The sequence below is a fragment of the Manis javanica genome, chromosome 15, assembly GCF_040802235.1.
Source record: "Manis javanica isolate MJ-LG chromosome 15, MJ_LKY, whole genome shotgun sequence".
Classification (NCBI taxonomy): domain Eukaryota; kingdom Metazoa; phylum Chordata; class Mammalia; order Pholidota; family Manidae; genus Manis; species Manis javanica.
Window position 1 is genome coordinate 78751043 of NC_133170.1, and position 19835 is coordinate 78770877.

The 19835-nt window shown below is 51.3% G+C and overlaps 1 protein-coding gene across 6 annotated transcripts in view; it reads left to right on the top strand.

The window, feature by feature from the left end:
• The window catches only part of KIAA1671 (KIAA1671 ortholog), a 187487-nt gene that overhangs the window by 116311 nt on the left and 51341 nt on the right, over window positions 1-19835 (top strand). The window contains exon 1 of one of the 6 annotated variants that reach the window (XM_036993553.2): window positions 6240-7572. The exons of the other annotated variants lie outside the window; for them this stretch is intronic. Coding sequence (XP_036849448.2) covers window positions 7288-7572 — 285 coding nt within the window. The 5' untranslated portion in view covers window positions 6240-7287. Of the gene's footprint in view, window positions 1-6239; window positions 7573-19835 lie in introns of those variants that run through there. 6 annotated transcript variants of the gene reach the window in all.

The following is a 19835-nucleotide window of genomic DNA, read 5'->3' on the forward strand; positions in this document are numbered from 1 at the left end:
GCACAGTGCCCGGCACATAGTAGGTGCTTAATCAAATGCTTGTTGAAATCTAAAGGCCAGGAGGGTGTGAGCAAGGAAAAAAAGACCTTCTATTCATTCTTCCCATCTCTTATCATCCCCGTGGAGATCCTTGAAATCTTGGGGTGCTGCTTATGGGCCGGTTCGGCCAAGTATAGCAAGCCCACTGCTCAGGAATGCATTTCCTAATAGCGTGTCTCCTTGTCCCAGTGCCTACTTGTCGCTCCCCAGGAACATCCTGCTCTCTTTTTCTAAGTGATCTGAAAAATGTGGAAATTCAGTTGCTACGGTAGAAACAGGTTGTCCAAACCCAGCCAAGGCAACCACATAAGAGCCCCCCGTGGAGTCCTGCTGCTTCCTGGATGCCCAAGGAGAGGGTGGTGGCATCCCAGAGCCCGCTGTCCCCCGAGCTGGGGGCAGCCCAGCAGGATGGAGTGGGCAGGGCCCTTGGCCCACCCTGTTTCCATTTTAGCGGAGGCCGGGGTGGGAGCTTTATTCGATGCCCACCTCTTCAAAGAGGGGCTGTAATGACCAGCTGGCCTTGCCCCACCTGGAGGGCCCACACAGCAGGCTCTCCCCAGCATGGAAAATGTTACTTTGGCCTGAGCTCAGGCTGGGGCCTGATGAAGAAGGCTGATGAGTTCCTGACTGTTTCTAGAAAGATTTCATTTCCGGGTGATTTTTTTTTTCTCCCCTCCCAAGGTGAATTAAGGGTGTCTTAGGTCATTAAAATGGCTATTTGAATAAGAACGTGATCAGTGAACACAAGGAAATAGTCTTGGGCTTGGTTTATAAATAATCTGAGCTTGACCTGTAGGATCAAGTCACTTTGTTTTGCTTTGTTTTTCCACATCAGAATTCTTTCCCTGGTTGCCTTGGAAACATGCCCTAGGGAGGAGGATGTTGGGAGTTGTGTGACTTGGGTTCAAGCCTCACTGATACCTTCATTTCACGCAGTAGGCATGCCGGCTGATGCTGCCTCCTGAGAATCAAGGGTGAATGGGACATGGGCTCAGAGTCGGGGGACTGATGGGTAAATCTTGTTCCCACCCAGTGTGCTAATGATTTGGTTGGGCGAGATGGCAGAGTGGGAGCCCAGAGGTGGCCCGCTGGAGGGTGTACCTCAGCTGAGCTGGGAAGGACAGATCTGAGATAGGCTGACCAGATGTGGAGGGTGTGGAATGGTGTCCTAGCTAGAGGGAACAGCCTGTGCTGAGGACTGAATGAGAGATGTCATGGTGACCCCAGGGTGACAGTGTGTCCGGTTTGGCTGGGGTGGAGAGAAGCTGAACAGGTTGGACATGAGGCCAGAGACCCTGACAGAGTCCACATCATGACTGGCTCCTTTGGGGAATCAGAGAGTGTTCCCCATAGCTCTCCCATGGGGCCTGGGACGGCCGTCCATCAGGGCCTATTTCTTTGGTGAAACAAGAAGGTTGGCCTCTGCTGGCCATTCTAGTTCTGACTGTCTAGGATGCTGTGATTTGGCTCAACAATGCGGTAATATGAATTAAATAGAATAATTATCATCGAATAGTTGTGGCTGCCATTTATTGTACATTAAATGCTGGGCAAGGATGATCACAATCATTTCTTTGCCACAGCCTTTTGAAGAGGGTGGGCTTTATGATCTCCTCTTTGTGATGAAAACACCATCAGTCAGGGAGGAAGGATGCCAGCCTTTCAGGGAAACCCTGAGCCATTAGCCGACCCTCTGAAAGCATAGAGGGGGAAAGGAGACAAGTTTAAACTGAGCCCACTCATCAGCCTTTCCCACATGGGGTCTCAGGAATTAGTCTCCAAGCCAGTTGGCAAGAAAGGAAATGGGGATGATTTACAGTCAGACCAGTCCTTCTGCAGGCATTGCCAGATAAGTGTAGAGTATTTCCGCTGCACCAGCTTCCTCATCAATGTAGTGTGAGCGTATTTTTAGGCCCAGCCCGCACACTCCTTATGTGTACAATTTTGGAGAAGCAAGATATGAAGAGGGTCTTAAGACTTCTTGGGGAAGATTTGGAAAAGACTGAACTTGTTCAAGGTGGCCTTGGGGTAGGGAAGAGTCCAGTAAAGATGAGAGAGAAGACAGCTTTAGGTAGGGATACAGCAAAAGCCCACAGGGAAGACTGAATATGGCCATGCACCCTGGCCTTTGCACAGGTTGTTCTCTATTTCAGACTTCTTGGAATATTCCTATTTATCCCCACCCAGATAATCCCATTCCAAATGCAGATCCTCAATAGTGATCATTTTCTCTTAGTCTTCTTTCCTCAACATTACACTTTCTTGGTTGGGTTTCACCACCCTCTCTTATGTTCTTATAGCATGTTACTCACTTGTCAATCATAGACCTTGACAGTTGTACTGCAATTGTTCATTTTTTAAATGGCTTTTTCTTCCATCTGAGGGATTCCCTAGAGTGTGCATGTTTGTGTCAGATTTTGGGGAGAAAATGGTAGGCTCAGGTTTGAGGTGTTCATATATTTTGCCCCTTTGCTGATTGGGAATTGAAAGCTACCGTGTGCTCTTCAGGGACTATGAGTCTCCTCAAGGCTGCCACAGAGCTGGCACAGAATAACTGCATTGGGAGTGTTTGCTGAATGAATGAATGACCGACATTCTGAATTCCATAACTGCTCATGCTTTTTTGGAAATGGTGATCTCTGGTCCCCGCCTCACATTGTGGATAAAATTCCTGTTTGTTTCCTGGATCTTAGCAGTTTCTCCAGTGTATTTTGGATTACTTATGTAAGGAGATGGCTTTCTTTCCTGTTTGATGTGCAGCAACATCCCAAGAGTTTTCTAGAGAGAACAGAAGAGTTTGCAGAAAAAGTCCTCTGGGGGAAAGTGCCTGCACTGTCCCAGTTTTCAGGGAGCAACGCTTTTTATAGTCACACTTTCAGACCACGCTGTACCTAGAGGGAGCCAGGAGGGAGCAAGCAAACAATCTGGCTTCCCAGCCCACTTCTGTACCCTTCTACCCTTGTGGAAGGAGGTGCAACTGTGGGTCTCCTGCCAATGGGTCCCCTCTGCTTTTCCGGACACTGATCTTCCGTCCAGACTGATCGGGCAAGGGCTGGGACATCCTCTACCTTGTCAGGGGTGTGAGGCTGGGGTAGCAAACTCCACCACTCAATAGTGGTGTGCCCTCGGACTGGTTGCTAAACTGCCCTCTGCCTTAGTTTTTCCACCTGTAAAGTGGGGTAATAATCATAGCACAAACCTCATTCCCTTCTTGGGAGGAGCAGATAATGTAACACAATGATGTTACACAGTGCCTGGTATGCAGTAAGTGGTACAGACAGCATCGGTGACAAGATGAGTTTGATGATTTCATCTCTGGAAATGAGAGATGTTAAGTAACTCGCTCAGGGTCACACAGCTAATAAGAGCTAGAGGCAGGTCTCCAAACCCTTCACCATGATACCACTTCGATTTGGCAAATCCAGGGCTTCGAGTGGGGCAAGGTGACTGAGGCGTGCACCTAGGGCAAAGTTAAGGGGGCGCTAAGAAATATCAGTGATCAAGAAAAATAATGTTTTAATGCAATATTAAAAAAATAAAAATTAATGTAAAATCCATGATGAACAAACTATCAAGATTATTAATAAAGCAAGGTCAGTATTACTGATTTTTTCTTTTATCGCTGACACAGGTATGACTCAGCACAGCACCGACCAGTCCCTTTTTGTTAAGACAATTAGGTTCTTCCTAATTTTTCATGAATATAAGTAGCATATATTACTGCAATAAACATCCTTGTAGTAAAATGTTTGTATCAGTTATTCTCACTTCCAAGGTCAGATTGCTGGTTGTGGAATTGAATCCCGAACAACAGGGGTAAAAGGCAAATACATCCTCCTACTCCGGCCTTTTAGTATGAAAATTTTCAAACACGGAAAAACTGTACAGGGGACACATACACATCCACCGCTAAAGCCTGTAATCACTAAACTTCTGCAACACGTGTTTTATAAAAATCTAGCCATCCATCCATTCCTTAATACGTCCTTATTTTCCCCTGTGTTTCAAAATAAGTTATAGATATTGATACAGTTTAGCATGTATGTCACTAATGTTACTGGCAGGCCATTGTTTTTAAGACTTTTTATCTTGTGTGTAAAATTCCCTTCAGAAATATATACTGATTTCCATTTCTATCTGCTATGGTTAAAAGTGTCTCTTTCACCACAGCCTGGCCAACATTGGGTGTTATCATTTTAAAAGGTGTTTTGTATATTGCTTTAATTTAACATTTTTCCTCCTTGAAGGTTCCCAGATTTCCCACCTCTGTGTCCAGATGGTCTGTTAAAAAGCTGCGCCCCTTTCCAGCTCTTTAGGTATTTCTAGTGTGGCTTTCCTGGAGCCAGGTGGAGAGGACTCAGCAATTTCTCTTCCCATCTGGAAGTTCCCAGCAATGCTAAGAAGTGGCCTGCTTGCTGTAGGAGGCTGATAGTGGGCATTCCGTGTGAAGAAATGGGCAGCCCTTGAAGACCAGAAGCCCTGGGGTCCTAGAGGCCATATGGGGCTGTGGGCAGGGCCTGACACACGTGTGGAAGTGGGCCCTGTGCATGCTTCTTCATCTGCATGGTAGAGTAATGCTTCCTAACACATTGGACCTGCAGGCTGCTGCAGAAGCCCCTTGTCACCTTCCCCTCTCTCCCCTTATTCTGCTCCAGCCTTTGGTTTCCTGATGGGCCAGGCACTATCTGGCTTCTGGGCATTTGTATCTCTTGTCATGTCTGTAGGCCAGGAATTTGGGAGCAACTTGCCTGGATGGCTCTGGCTCAGGGTCTCTTATGACGTTGCAGTCAAGAGCAGCAGTCATCTGAGGGTTTGGGGATGTGTATGCTTCCAAACTGGCTCCCTCACAGGGATGGCAGCTTGGTTCTCTCCACATGCATCTCTCCATATAACTGCTTGAGCATCCTAACGGCCTGGTGGCTGGCTCCCCCAGCATGATCGAAGAGAGCAAGGTAGAGCTGTGATACCTTTCAGACCTTTGGAAGTTATACACTGTCATATTCTCTCGGGCACACAGATCAACCCTGATTCAGTGAGAGGGGATCATGCCAAGGTGTGAATGACAGGGGGAAGGATCGTTAGGGACCATCTTGGAGCTGCCAACCACATCGGATGACCTTGGCAGGCGACTTCACCTCTCTGGACCTCAGTCTCCTCCTCTGTCAAATTGGTTCACGCAAGGATTCATGGGCTAATTCCTGTAAACATTTAAGAATGGTACTGTGGACTCAGTTAAGCTGCCCCACCATTATAGCACGCTGCTGTTCTGTGACCCTTAGTGGCAGGGACCATTGTTAGTCTCTGTATCCAGTGCCTGGCCCAGAGTACTAAACTCTCTGAATGTTTAACTGAATGAATGAAAGAAGAATGAGTGAACGAAGAGCCATAAGGACTGGGAATACAGAGAAGAGAGAGATTTGCGTCATCAGAGACGCCTTCGTGAAAACCTTTCTCAAGTAAGGCCTGTTGATCAGTGTCTAGGGAGCAAATATTTGCTCAAAACTGAGATAATGTGGGGGGAAGGGCTCCAAATGCAGTCAGACTGATCAAGTTTTTAGCCTTGGACTCAGCGTTCAAACAGTATTTACTGAGTTCCAACTCTGGACCAGGTGCTGTGTCAGGCCCGGAAAACAATGGGTAGGGAACAGCCTGGGTCCATGCCCTGTGAGTAGCCTTGCTGTGTGACCTTGGGCAGGTGACTCTACATTTCTGAGTCGCATTTCCTTGTCTGTAAAATGGGGGGTAGATCCCTGCTGGGAGGAGGAAGCTCCTTGCACAGGCTTGCCTCCCCGAGGACGCAGCTGCTGCGGATCCTCCCTGGCGACCCCGGAACAAGCCCTTTCTCTGGTCTCAGCCGCTGCTGACTTGTCTGTCCCCCACCCCGTCCCCTGCCCTGACTATTCCAGCACCACAGGAGTTAAAACCGGGGAGCTCATGTGATCCAGTGTAAACCATGAATCATTCCCGTTGCTCCCTATGCCTAGCCTGCCTGCCCAGAAAGGGGCAGATGCTGTGCCCCGGGGTTGCCATGGCAACCCCGCCTGTACTGAAATACCGCCCGGCCCGGTTCCCTTCTTGAGGGACCTCAGAGCTATTTCACCTGGCTGGGTGTTGCCTTCCAGGGAGGGAGGGAGAGAAGGCTGGAAAGGCAGAGGGGGAGGGGGGAAGAGAGACAAACAAGTGGAAATTGAGACTGGAGAGGGCGCGGAGAACCTAACAGAAAAACGACCGCCAGAGGGAGACAGGCCGACAGCCGGTCAGAGGTCCCGAGGCGCTGCCTGTCACCCTAGAGACAGTTTCCCAACTGTTCCAGCCTTCCCCAGGCTGGCCGATCCCCGACACACAGCGCACATGCACTCGCGTGCACACACGTGCATCTGTGCGGCAGCACCTCCTGCGCCCAGCGGCGAGGGCACAGGGCGGCTAGGCTGCCGGGCACGGCAAGTCACCGTCAGCCCCAAGGGACGGTGAGCGAGTTGGGACTTGGGGAAAAAAAAATGGGGGCGGACGTCAGATCCCTGGGCGGCCGCCTCCCTGAGGCCCCTCCCGCATTCCTGGGCAGCGAAGCCCCTCGCTAAGATGGGGACTGATGTCATCCCGGGCTGCCGAGCCAGGGGACCCGGGGGCCCTGGTGGCTGCCTCCGGAAATGAGCTAGCTGCCTGCCGGCCAGCAGGTCTCCAAGCTCTGGCCAGAGGACAGGAAACCTGCATGGGTCAGGTGAGCGGGGCCCGGCTGTGGGCAGCTGGGCAGGGGACAGCGGAGGGCAGCAGCCGGCCCACCGCGTCCTAACACTGCCCCTGGGGGGGGTCCAGCGACCTGAGGGAAAGTGAGGACCAAGCGGGTGCCCAGGCCACCGCCTCTTCCTCCCCCGCCTCTCGGGGACTGTCACACCCTGGAGCGAGTGTGGCTGCTGGTGCCTCCAAGCAACTCGCCACAGTCACCGCCGATCCCGCTGTGAGCGGGACTGGGGATCGGACCTCCCAGCGTGTTGACGTTACAGCCCCTCCGGTGGGGGACTCCCAGCCTGGCCCTGAACCGCCTCCCAGTCCTGAGCGGAACCCGAGGGCACAGCTGGCTGCTGGCTCAGCGATGTTTATTTACTCTTGCTTTGGCTGAAGAGGGCTGCCGGGTCTTCTCTCCAGGAGAGCCCAGAGCTTGCGTGAGCGCTCAGTGGAGAGAGCGGAGAGGCCCCTGGCACTGCCCCTGCCCTTCTCCCCCTCACCGCCGCCTTGCCTCCTGCCGGCCCCATGGATTACCTGGGAGACAAACTCTCGGTGGCCCAGACCCACATGACCCAGTGGGTGGGCACTGTGAGGAGGTCCTTCCAGGAGGCCCTCAACCTAGTGACCACCACGGTGGGCCACGAACGGACGAGTGCAGAGCCCGCCAGCCGGACCCCCTTCAAGCGCACCTCATCCTTCCGACACCTCGCTTCCCGGAGTCGGGAATCTTTCCGCCGCTTCTCCGCTCGCAGCCAACAGAGATTTTCCTCCCTGAGGAAAAAGCAGACGGATTCAGAGCCACCAGATATTGTAAGCTAATTATATTTTTTAAAATATTGAAACAACAGGAAAAACTCCTCTTCAGTGCTCCCCACTGGGGGATCCCCCAGATCCAAAAAAGGGAGTTGCCTCTTCCAGAATCACTGCTGGCCAGCCCCACTGCTTCCTGTCCCCTGTGCCTGGGAAGGAGGCGTGTGGCGGCGATTCCCCTGACGGTGAGGCTACTCTCTCTCCGAGTGGTCAGGAAATATGTACTGGATTCCATGTCTGTATGGCCAGGGCTGGCGCACGGGTCGGGCTTGCCTCATCTGGTTGATTTTATCCGTAAGTGCCGACACTCCGGCCCCTGACAGATGCTTGACCTCCTCTATTTTTAGGGAGGATCAGTTGGCACCTGCTTCATCTCCTGTCACTCTCCCAGGATGACCGTGTGTCCATGTCATGTGCTTGTTGAGCTATAGCTTTGTCATCTTGTCGTTCAGCAAAATTGCAAGGTTGCATCTGATCATCCGAGGAGACCCAAGGTGGTGGGTGGGTTTTCCCACTGGCCTGTGAACCTGGGGCTGGGTGTGAGTGGTGGGCCAGGATGGGAGGCCCCAGGCTGGGTCCTGGGCTGCACCATCTCTCACTCAGGCAAGTGTGATGGGGTTCGGGAGGCCAGGGTGGAATGGCATCTAAAGATTAAACACTCGGCCTGCATCCAGCTAGGGGGCTGGTGCAGAGTTAATCTCAAGCAACTTCCTGATGGTTTGGAGAGGTGGGACCAGGTGCAGAGAGGGAAAGACACCTGCCTGGGGTAGCACAGCTGTGAATGGCAAAGCCAGGGCCAGAACGCTGGGCTCTGACCCCCAACTCAGGGCTCTTTTCCAGCCAAGCGCTTTGCAAACAGATATTTTTTTCACTCCAGACCTTCCCAATGACTTTAGGGAAGCCCACCTCACTGACCTGGATTAAAGCCATAGAGAGTGCCTGGCATTTTCACATAGGAGCCTTCTGCCACCCTGCAGTATCGGCCCAGTTTGAGGGAGGCTGAAGACGGGTGAAGGTCTAGGCCAGCTCCTTCTCCGGGTTCAGCTTCGCAACAGGTACTGATGTTCATTCTGAGATCCAGCATGTAGGGATGGAGTCGTGGGGCAGGAGGCTCTGAGCCAGCCCTCTACATACCTGAGGTCACTGAAGGTTCACAGCTGTCCTGCTACAGGGGCCGGCCTCCCCAGAGAGGTGAAGTGACGCTCCCAGGGTCACACAGGAACCAGAGCACAGTTGCAAATAGGACACCTATTCTTGGGGTCTGTGCTGTCTGTGCTGCTTTGCAGCCCTGGAAAAATCAGTGCAGTCTGAATTTATAAGGTGGACCCCCCAACCCAACTCTGAAAGGGATGACTTGGACCAGGGAAAGAAGGCCTCCCTCTCGTTCATCCTTTCTGTCTCTCTGTCTCTGTTTCATATCTCTCTGTCTCTGTGAATGTGTTTCTGCCTCTCTCTCTCTTTTGTCTTGTCCCCTTTCTGGCTATGCATTTAAGGGCATGGAGTTTGGCGACATTCAGTGCTCTTACCCTCGGAGCCATGTGACCCTGGGCATTGCCCCGAGTCCCCCATGCCTCATTGCCCTGTGTGACCTGTGGGTGCTGCCACATGACCCGCCTTCCCAGCATGGTGAATGAAGGAATGAAGTCAGGTAGTGCAGGCCCGTTGTCCCTCTGTTCACTCTTGCATCTCAGCACCTGCAACTGTGCAAGTTCATGCTGAATATATCTGGGCTTCAGGTTCCTGCCCACGAGGCATCTACTGACCAGTGAGGCCCAGCCAGCACTGGGGTTGGGAGCTTTAATCCAACTGCCATGTTCTCAAGCTTCAGTTTCCTCCTCTGTCAACAGGGGAGCACCATGGGGCCGTTAGGAGGTTGAAATGAGTGCTAGACACGGTGCTGGGCACGTAATAGGCATAAGATCATAAATGCCGTCTCTCTGTTGAGTGCCAGGACGTCACTGTGTTATGACTTGGTAGGACGAAGGCCAAGCTGGGATGGGAACCCGTGCATGGTTCCAGAGGGCTGGGGTTCAAATCCTGGCTCTGCCACTTCCTCTGTGCAACCTCCTGCCCTCTCTTTGCCTCAGTTTCCTCATCTGTGAAATGAGGACCATTATCATTTTATGGGCACTGAAGTGCCTGTAAATGTGTGACGTGTGTGTCCATGCTTAGCACGTGGTACGTGTGCCTTAGTTAGCTACTGCGACAGCCAAGCCTTTTTTCTCAGACCATTTCTTCAGTGATCCCCATTGAGCTGGAAAATCCACACATGCCCCTTTGACTTGGGGACTTCTCTTAAATATTAGTTGTATGGGAGGAAACTTTTGAAAGCCATAGACAATCACTTAAGAGTTCAGGGGACAACAGCAGTTGCTTGGGTTGGGAAGGGGGAGGGCTTTTCGTCTCCAGAACTTGAACTTGTACGTGATTTATCTAAATAATCCATTCAGTTCCAAATCCTGCCTCAGGCCTGTATTTACTCAGAGCAGTGTAGAAGAATCTAGTGCCGGCATGAAGTAACCCTCAAAGGCGTGCCCTGAAATGTTTTCTAAAGCCAGCCTTGAAATAATTTGCTAATGGCCTGCCTCTGCGTCCAAGGAATAAAGGGGGGAAGAGGGGAAACAAATGCATTGTCTCTGAGTGACAAAGGCAGGAAGAGGCACGTTTGTGCTGCAGCCCAGTATGAGCCTGAGAACACTGCCCAGTAGACTCACTGGACCCCAGGTACAGGCCAGATAGACAATTCCAGAACCCAGGAACAATGGCAGTGCCATGGAGGCTGGGGCTGGAATAAAAGTGGGAAGTGCAGGGTCTCAGGGCCACTACACAAAGAGGGCTCTGGAATTCAACTCAGGCTTCAGTGTGCGGGGCCTTAGGCAGTTTAAATCACCTCTTTTGGCCTCAGTGCCCTCATCTGTAAAATGGGGATTTTCCTGGTACTTGTCTGGTGGGTGGTCCTCTGGGATAGAATAAGTAAATATTACCATTACAGCCCTGGCACCTGTTAAATACCTGGCATACAGGAAGTGCTTAACAAGTGTGCATTTCATGTCGCTTTTTGGGGAGTTGAAGGGTGGGGTTCAGACTCTGTGGATGTGAGTCCCACATGCCCTTGGCCAGCCTGGTGCCTTAAGAAGGAGAGTAAGAACGTGCTGACCCTTGTGGGCATTTACATGTCAGGCTCTGTGCTGAGCATGAGTTGTATATTCTTTGTCCAGTCATTCACTTCCCTTTTCATTCCACCAATGTTTATCAAGCACCCACCAGGGTGCTGGCACTGGGGAGATGGCTGTGAGCAAAACAGACAGAACTCCTGCCTTCCTGAAGCTGTTTTCTAAAGGGGGCAGATAATGAACATGTCAGCACCTACGTATGTAATATGTGTGCTGAATACTAGGGGGTGCCTTAGAATAGCAAGGGCCTGTCTGTAACATCAAACTGTTGCTGTTTATCAGAGTTTCTCAGTCTCACCATTGATATCTTGAGCCAGGTAATTCTTTGCAGGGCAAGGGAGCTGCCCCGTGTATCATCCATGCCTGGCCTCTCCCCACTAGGTGCTGGTAACACCCCAGAGTCATGACAACCAAAAATGTCTCCAGACATTGCCAAGTGTCCCCTGGAGGTAAAATCGCCCTCCCCGCTGAGTTGAGTTGAGAACCAGCACTATGTATGATTTGATCTGGGAAACTGTAACTGCAGCCAGAGTATTTTCCCGGTGACCTGAATGGGGGGAAGGGCAGGGATCCTGGGTACGTCAGGCGCCTCCTCTGTTTGCCAGGACCTGTTCTCATCCAACCCAGTACTGCCTCTTTAGGGAAAGGGGGCTGTATGTAGCCCCGTATTTCGTGGATGAGACATGTTAAGCATAGAGAGGGAGAGTCAGAGGCCTGGGGCCACCTGGCTGCGATCGGCGAGGCTGGGACGCGAGGACTCCGGCGTGTCTGCCTTGCTGGGCCCACAGCCACCCGCTGCTCGGGGGATTCACTGTTTAGCACCCGTACCCGTGCCGAGCGCTCAATCCTCCAGCCCAAGGCTGAGTGGGAGTGTTTGGTTCTGTGTCAATTATGGAGTGAAATGGATGCTTAAAATATTCAGCTGGGCTCTGCGTCTCCCCACTCCTGGCACACTCACAACCTCCCCTCACCCACTTTTTTAGCAAGTGAGAGAGAATTAGGAAGGAAAGGGATGTCTGTGACTCTGACCTTCAGAAGCCTGGGCTCCAGTCCCTGCCTCCTCTGTGTTAGGTCCTTAAGGCTGCCCTAATAAATTGCCAGAAACTTGGTGGCTGAAAACAACCGAAAGAAATGTATCCCTCCCAGTCCTGGAGGCTGAAGTCCAAAACCAAGTTGCTGTCAGGCCCCGCCTCCCTCCTAGGACCCCAGGGGAGGGCCTTCCTGCCTCTTCTGCCTCCTGTGGCCCCCAGCGTCCTTGGCTTGTGGCTGGGTCCCTCCAGTCTCCGCCTCTGTCTTTATATGGCTGTCCCTTTGATCTCTCATAAGGGCACTTGTCATTGGGTTTAGGACCCATCAGCGTAATCCAGCACCAACTCATCTTGAGATCCTGCAAAGACCCTTTTTCCAAGTGTATTCACAGTCACCGGGACCAGGGGCTGGGATGTGGACATACCTCTTGGGAGGCCAGCCTCCCCACTGCTTCTCCTCAGGCCCCTCCCCATCCAGTCTATTCTCTACCCAGCAGCCCAAGGGGTCAAGTCATCCCCTGCCTCACCCAGACTCCGCAGGCCTCAGCTTCTTACCGTGGCCTACAAGGACATACCGATCCGGCCTTGTGTCCCTCCCTCTTGACCTCAGCTCTTCCGCCATCCTCCATGGTGGCTCTACTCCTGCCACTCTGACCTCCTACTCTTTGTCAGTCAATGCGTGCTCTTTTTGGACCCAGGGCCTTTGCCCTTATGGTTCCCTCCTCCCAGAATGGTTTTTGCTGTCTTTTCACCTCCAGGACAACAGCCAAGGCTGGGGTGATGGTCTGTCATGTTTTTCTCCACCCCATCCCCTGTTAATGTCTTTCTGGTTCTTATCTCAGCTATACTGATTTCATTTCCCTTGTTTATGCTGCTTCCTCCAGTAGAACATAAGTAGGACCTGTGAGGGCTGGGGTCTTTGCCTGGTTCACCTCGGTATCACCAGTGCCCAGAACAGCATCTGGCATGTGTAGGAGCTTGTATCCCATCTGCCTTCCTGAAATCCACTCTCCTTTATTCTGTGTCCACGTTATGGCACCATGTTTATATCATAGAGAAAGTGGGTAAACTGAGGCCCGGAGAGGATCAGCGACTTGGCCCTGCTATACAGGGTTGATACTAAGATTCCAGCCTATTGTGTCTTGAGGTTCTTTCCTCAGACGGCAGGATGGAAAACTTGAGATATAATGGTAGTAAAAAGTCTTCATTCATTAAGGATTTTTTATTGAGTACCTCAGCATGCTAGGCACTGAGCTCCATGGAGGACGAGACTGGCAGGCCTTCTGCCCTCATCAGACTCACAGGAGCAGAGACACACTATAAACAAATGAGTCAACGAATAAATGAAATAACTGTTAGAGCTTTTAAGAAAAACGTCACAGGGTATGGGGATTGGCAGGGAGGGTACTTTAGGAAGTGCTCAGGGAAGTCTTCTCAGGAGGTGGCGTTTCAGCAGAGACCTGAATGAAGTGGGGGAAGGAGCCTTGAGGTTTGGAGGAAGAACATCCCAGCAGCGAGACAAACAAGTGCAAAGGCCCGGAGGCAGGAGTGTGTGCCTGGTGTGTTTGAGCAACAGCAGGGAGGCCAGGGTGGCTACAGCAGAGCCAGTAAGTGAGAGAGGGTAGGTGATGAGTCTGGAGAGATGGGCAGGAACCAGGTCAGTGGGGCCTGGAGGACTCTAGTAAAGGTGTTAGATTTTGGGAGTTTGAGCAAGGGAGTGATATCAGATCAGAGTAACAACTGGAGCACCTACTATGTGCCAGGTAGGGTTGTTCTGTTTCTCCTGGAGACCTGGGCTTCAGGGGAGGAGGGTTCCAGCTACCGTCTCCTCCATCTGCTGCAGTCTGTGCCACGTGCACCTGCCACTGCACACCCAGAGCCCTCTGCTGCCCTGGCCTCAGGCTGCCCTTTAGGGCAGGGAGCTGGTGTGTTGGGCTTGAATGCAGCGCCGGAGAGACCAGAACGAAATCACTGCATCCTCTGCTACGCTGTGCGTCGGCTGGCAGGGTGGGCCGCTCTTTGTGGGCTGGCCGCATCTGATTTCAGCTTGCCTTGTCCTCTTCCAGGCAGCTGGGTGATGTCACCTAGAGAACTATGGCCCCTTCATGGATTTAGCTGGGGTCAAAGGCTGGGCCCAGAGTCAGTGCCTCTGGGAGAGACCTGGAGTGACAAGCAGGGCGGGACAAAGGGCTCGGCTATTCCCCAGGGCCTTGCTTCTGTGAAATTACACTGACCTCCTCGCCCCTCCCCCTGACTAAAAAAGGGGGGTGAGCTCATTTCATACTTGGAAGTATAGAAAAATAGAATGACAACAAAATCCACCCACTATTCTAACACAGATGAAAACCACTCTTGGCATTCAAAGGCATTTCCTTCCTGTCTTTTTTCCCCTCTCTCAGACAAAATTGCCAACCTTCTGTCTTTAACCTTCAAAAACTGTATCAGTTTTACGTGTCCTTAGTAAAGACTATTGTAATGCCCTTGTAACGTGCGGCAGTGTGCACACTCCCTGATTTATTAACCCCTTTGGCTCTGCAGGGGTGGGTCTGGGCTCCCACTCCTTTGTCTGGATTTCTAGAGGCCCACCTCCCTAGACTCCGCCTCTGCCCTCTCCCACTTACTCGCTTTGCTGTAGCTCCTCTGGCCTCCCTGTTATTCCCCAGCCAGGCACAGTCCTGCCTCGGGGCCCTTTCCAGCTTTTCCTGCTGCTGGGATGTCCTTCTACCAAACCTGGAGGCCGCACTGGAGGCATTTTCCCATCCGGGCTCTTCTCCATCTTTGTGACCCGAGGGGCCTTCTGTTACTCTCACTTTCTTTCCCTCCCTGAGAGCATTTTTAACTCTCGGATGTATTGTTCAGACAAGTGCCTCTTGCGTCCTCATCAGGAAGTCAGAAATTTCAGGAAGGAAATCTGGATTGATAGGTATCACAGGGAATGTTATATTTTTGGGTTTCATAAAGAATGGGGTCTTTTGCAAGGAGTCATCAAAATAATTCCTTATGAGAGGAAATGATATATTAGGTCAGTTAAAGTGGCCTGCTGGGAAGTATTTAACAACCAGGTCTTTGGGGGTAAAGTCCTGATTTGTAACCCTTGCCTATTTCTGTGGTGTAAATATCCTCACCAGGGCCAATTGCAGGCTACCGACCAGCTGTCACAGCACACAGAGCTGGAAAAAGACACATATCATTATTATGCAGTATTTATGTTGTATAGACGCAATACACATAAATGACCTTCAGACCATAGGTAATAGTGAGGTACAAAAGTCAGGGAGGGTTATGGTTTGAATATTTATTATCTTTGCTTATAATATGATTTATTTCAAGCATAGATCATTTAATTTTTAGCAATGGCTGTGTTAAACAACTGACTCACAATCGACTCCTGAAAATGTCCCAGTTGTCTCTGGGAAGCCAGGGTAGACTGGCTCCAGTACCCGCTACTGGTTATAGGAGTGAGCGGTGGAGTCCAAGAGCTGTGGGTTTGAATCCTCATTCTGCCTCTTGCTTGCTATGTGGGGACAGTAACATTGCTTCATGTCACAGCTGTGGTGGAGATTGTATTGAGACTATATTGAGGCCCGTGTGTGCAGAGCGCTTAGCACAGTGCTGGGGGCATAGGAGGACCTCCATACATGATTGCTGTCATCAGTCGGCATTGGCATTTGTTTAGCACCTAATGATTGGCAAGGCACATTCAGACACTCATAAGCAACCTCCAAGTTGGACCCCGGTGACCCTCACCTTTCAATGTTCACACCATTGTGAAGTCCCTTCCGCACCATTCCAGGTTGGTGCGTGTGACCAGCAGAATACAGCAGAAGAGATGGTGTCACTTCTGAGATCAGGTTACAAAAGACACTGTGTCTTCCCTCTTGGTCACTCTTCCCCTTTCTTGGAACATTCACTCTGGGAGAAGCCAGCTGCCACGTCCTGAGGGCACTTGAGCAGCCCTGCAGAGAGGCCCATGTGACCAGGAGCTGACTCCTCCAGTCAGCTGCCGGCGAGGAGGTGAAACCTGCCACCAGCCATGTGGGTAGGACTGGAAGTGGCTCCTCCAGCCTGCAGATGGGATTGTACCTCTAGCCAACAGCTGAGGCCCACTTCGTGAGACACCCTGAGCCAGAACTGTTCCACTAAGCTCCTTCTAGATCCCTGACTTCCAGAAATGTGAGAAGTGATACATGTTTGTTGTTTCGAGCCACTAAGCATTGGGGCTAGTTGTTACACAGCAGTAGGTAACGAGTGCAAGTTTCTTCTCACTTACACCTACCACAACAACAGTCTGGCATGGGCCAGGGAATATTACTTAATTCCTCATCTGACAGATGAGTAACTGGAGGTGGAAAGAACTCAAGTGACCTGCCCAAGGTCTGTCATGTGGTTGCTCTTGCTGTTTCCAATGGATGCTTTTCTCATCTCATGGGCTCTTGCTGGTGACGCAGAGGCTGCTCGGCCAGCCTGGGTTCAGGTCTCGGGGGCTTTTGAGCAACTCACCCTTTTAGGAGTTGGCATGCATCTCCTGGCATGGGAGGGAATCCATTTCTGGGCTCCTAAGTGCTCATCTGCCCCATATGACTCATCAGACATCCTGGTAAAGGCTGAGCCATAAACAGCAGTGAACTCTATACATGGATTTTCGAGCATGGCGTGCAAGAGTGGCTCCCCTCCAGCATTAATATCTCAGTCAGGGGAGCTGCTTTCAGATGGCTCTGCTCCACTGAGGAAAGGAGGATACTGAGCCATAAGTACTTACCAAGAGTCAACAACTGCAAAGTTTGTGAGCAATTTTTACTTTTTATGTTTTAAACGTAGATCTCGTATTGTAGGCTGCCCTGTCTTGAGTAAGAAGGAAAAGGGTACAGGTAGAATTAGATTCATGTCTTAAGAGCTTGGCTGTCCCTCCAGACAGATCTGAATGTGAATCCCAGCTCTGCCACCAACTAGCTATGGGACCTCAGACAGGGGACTTTACTCCAAAGAGCCTCTGTTTCCTTGGGAAGCACTTAGCACACTGCCTAGAGCCTGTGTGGAGTGCATAATAAACCAATGATACACTAGTTGGATTAGGGTAAGTTATGCTGCAATAATAAACTGCCGTCTCTCAGTGCCCTAACACAAAACATTTATTTCTTGCTCACACGAAGTCCCCTGCTGGTCCAGTGGCCCTCTGCAGCTGCCACCTCTCCAGGCTGTTTGCATATTGCAGTGAGGCCGCCTGAGAGAGCGTGATATCTTCATAACAGTGTCAGAAGGAGAAAGCTTGAGGGTCACACCATGGCAGAGGCTACTGTTCTGTTTTGAAGTGGGGAAACTAAGGCTTAAAGAGTAACATGCCTTGAGCACGTACCATGTGCCAGATACTGAGCAAAGCCTGTTATTATATTACATCCTTGCAGCAGTCCTGTGAGGCAGGTATTGTTTTTGTTATCCCTGTCTTATAAATGATAAAACCAAGGCTTGGGAAGGAGATCTGACTTGCTCCAAGTCATGTAGTTCACAGCCTGACCTCTAGCCTGGGTCTTGCTGCGGCCTCATTTCTTGTCCCTCCCAATCAACACAATAGATTGAGGGACCTGGTGTGCCTTCCCTGAGAGGCCCCGTGAGGTAGACCAGGGTTTTCCGCCATGGCAGCTTTGACACTTTGGGATGGGGTCATCGTCTGCTGTGGGAGCTGTGCTGTGAATTGTGGGAGGTTGAACAGCATCCCTGGCCTCTCTCCGGTATTTCCAGATTTTGCTAAGTAGTCAGGGCCTTACTGTCATTCCAGGCATGACCTGTCACACAGGGGCGGGGGACAGGGGGTGGAGGGATATCCTATAGCGTTTGAAGATACTTTTCACGGTCTGTTGAATTCCCAGTCCTGAGTTGTCAGGCTCTTCCTCCAAATATTTGCTTTCTGCCAAAGCCAGAAATTACCCGGCAGCCCACATTCCTGTCACTCGCCAGCTTGATTTCTAGAAATGGCCCATCCCTGGGCACACCTATAATTTAACATCTGTAATTCCTCAATTAGTAGCTAGGAGTCTGTTCTTTTCTTCTTGGTAATTGCCTTCTGCTCTAGGGAGGATGAGGGGTGGATGTGGGGGCCGTGTTGCAGCAGCTGCCTCCCCCACCCTCTGCAGACATCTTGGCAGGAAGTGCTCAGAAGGTTCTGGGCCCTCTGGTGCTGGGTTCAAAGAGTGTACCAAGCCAGCCGCCCTCAAGGACGATGGGTAAAACATTATCCATAAAAGTTTTTATGTGAGTCCTAGGAGCAAGTGTAAACAGGTTGCTGAGAGGAGGGACGTTGGCATGGAGTTCCTCTTCTGAGAGCTGCTCCTGAGCCTCAATTGTCAGAACATCTAGATCCTTCCAGTCTACCCCTTTCATATTACTGCTGGGAAGCCAAGGCCCAGAGAGGGAAAGAGACCAACACAAAGTCATACAGCGAGTCAGTGACAGACCCAAGACTGGAGCTTGGGTTTCCAAATTCAAAGTTGGGCATTCAGAGGCTGTGCAGTTCTCAATCTTGATACCCTTCAGAGCTGAGCAGCAGACACTGATTCAACTCCTACTGTTTGCAAAACTCTGTTTGAGGCATTAAACCCAGTTCCTGCCTTTGGAAAGTTTTAAGACAAGTGATTAAGATGCATATCCCAGCTGGGCAGCCTTGAGCCAACTTCTCCAGAATACTGTCTGTGGGCCTCAGTTCCCCTGTCTGTAGATGGAAGCTCTAGTGTGACCTCTGGGGCCTTCCCAGTAAAATCAACCTGGATTCAAATCCCTGCTCCCTGACTACTAGCTGTGTGGCTTTGAGTGAACCTCAGTTTCCCCATCTGTGAAAAGGGGATCATAAAACTTACGGTGGTGAGAATTCCATGTGATAATGAGTATAAAACACTCAGTAGAGAGTCTGGCACGTGGTGAGCGCTCAGTAGCTCATAATCATAATTGTTTCACTCTGCCTGGCCTCCCTTTCCAACCCCCTGGGGCTGCTCAGAGCTCTGGGATAACATTCCCTCGTCCCTGCATTGGCACAAGCCAGGCCCTCTGCCTGCAGGGACAGACCAGTGGCCTAGTCTCCCCTGGAGTTTTAAGAAGGTTTAAGCCTCTCTTTAAAACTGTGCTGTCTTCTGGCCAGTACGACCCCGTCCTCAGGTGCTGCAGTTGTCAGTCAGGGGAAGGAAGGAGAGCACCTGGTGGGCCTGGCCTGCGATGACAGAGTCAGCAGCCCCCTGCCGCCCTCCCAGCCCTTTGCTTCCCCTTGGCTTCCCCGCACCCGCAGCCCCCGCCCCCCGAGTTGCTACTTGATGAAAGCATATTTGGAGGTCATTAACTGCCACAGCCAATTAGGAAGGAAGCGACAGTGCAGGGTTAAGTAAGAGGCATTCTGATGTGCAGCTGAGGGCAGAACAGTTGGGGATTTTTCACTTCCTGCACTGGAGATGTTTTCTTTTCTCAGGTATAAATTCGAGGCCTTTGGGAAGCTCTCAGAGCTCAGCTTAATGAGCTTCCTAATCTGCTCATATAGTGTGGAGCCCTGTGGATTTTCAACAACTCAGTGCTGTCGGCGGAAAATAGAATCCTTACACGTTTCTGAGCTGAACTGTGGGGACGAGTCTGGGCTGCTTCCCTGGCGCCTGACGGCCAGGGCAGGGGTGGAGGAAGTGGTATAGTTTGTGGCCTGTGTTCAAATCTTGGCACTGCCACCTCCTGTGTCTGGGACCTTGGCTGAGGGCCTTGACCTCTTTGAGCTGTGGTGCCCTGGCGTACAAAGGGGCCAAGGCAGTGAGGACTGAACTCAGCTTTGATGGCTCAGCACAGAGAAATCACAGGTTAGGGGTCCTATGGACCCGAGGTAGGCCCTGAAATCTGCCTGTGTAGTGTGAGCCCCAAGTAAGCCCCAGGGCGGAGGCCATGTGGGCACTGCCCTTTGAGAGGAAATTCCTTAAAGCAGTTCACTCCATCAGCAAATACTTATTGAGCACCTGCTGTGTGCCAGGCACAGTTGGCGGCCCTGGGGATCTATCAGGGAACAAGAGAGAGGTGGTCCCAGCCCTCCAGGACGGTGTGGCAT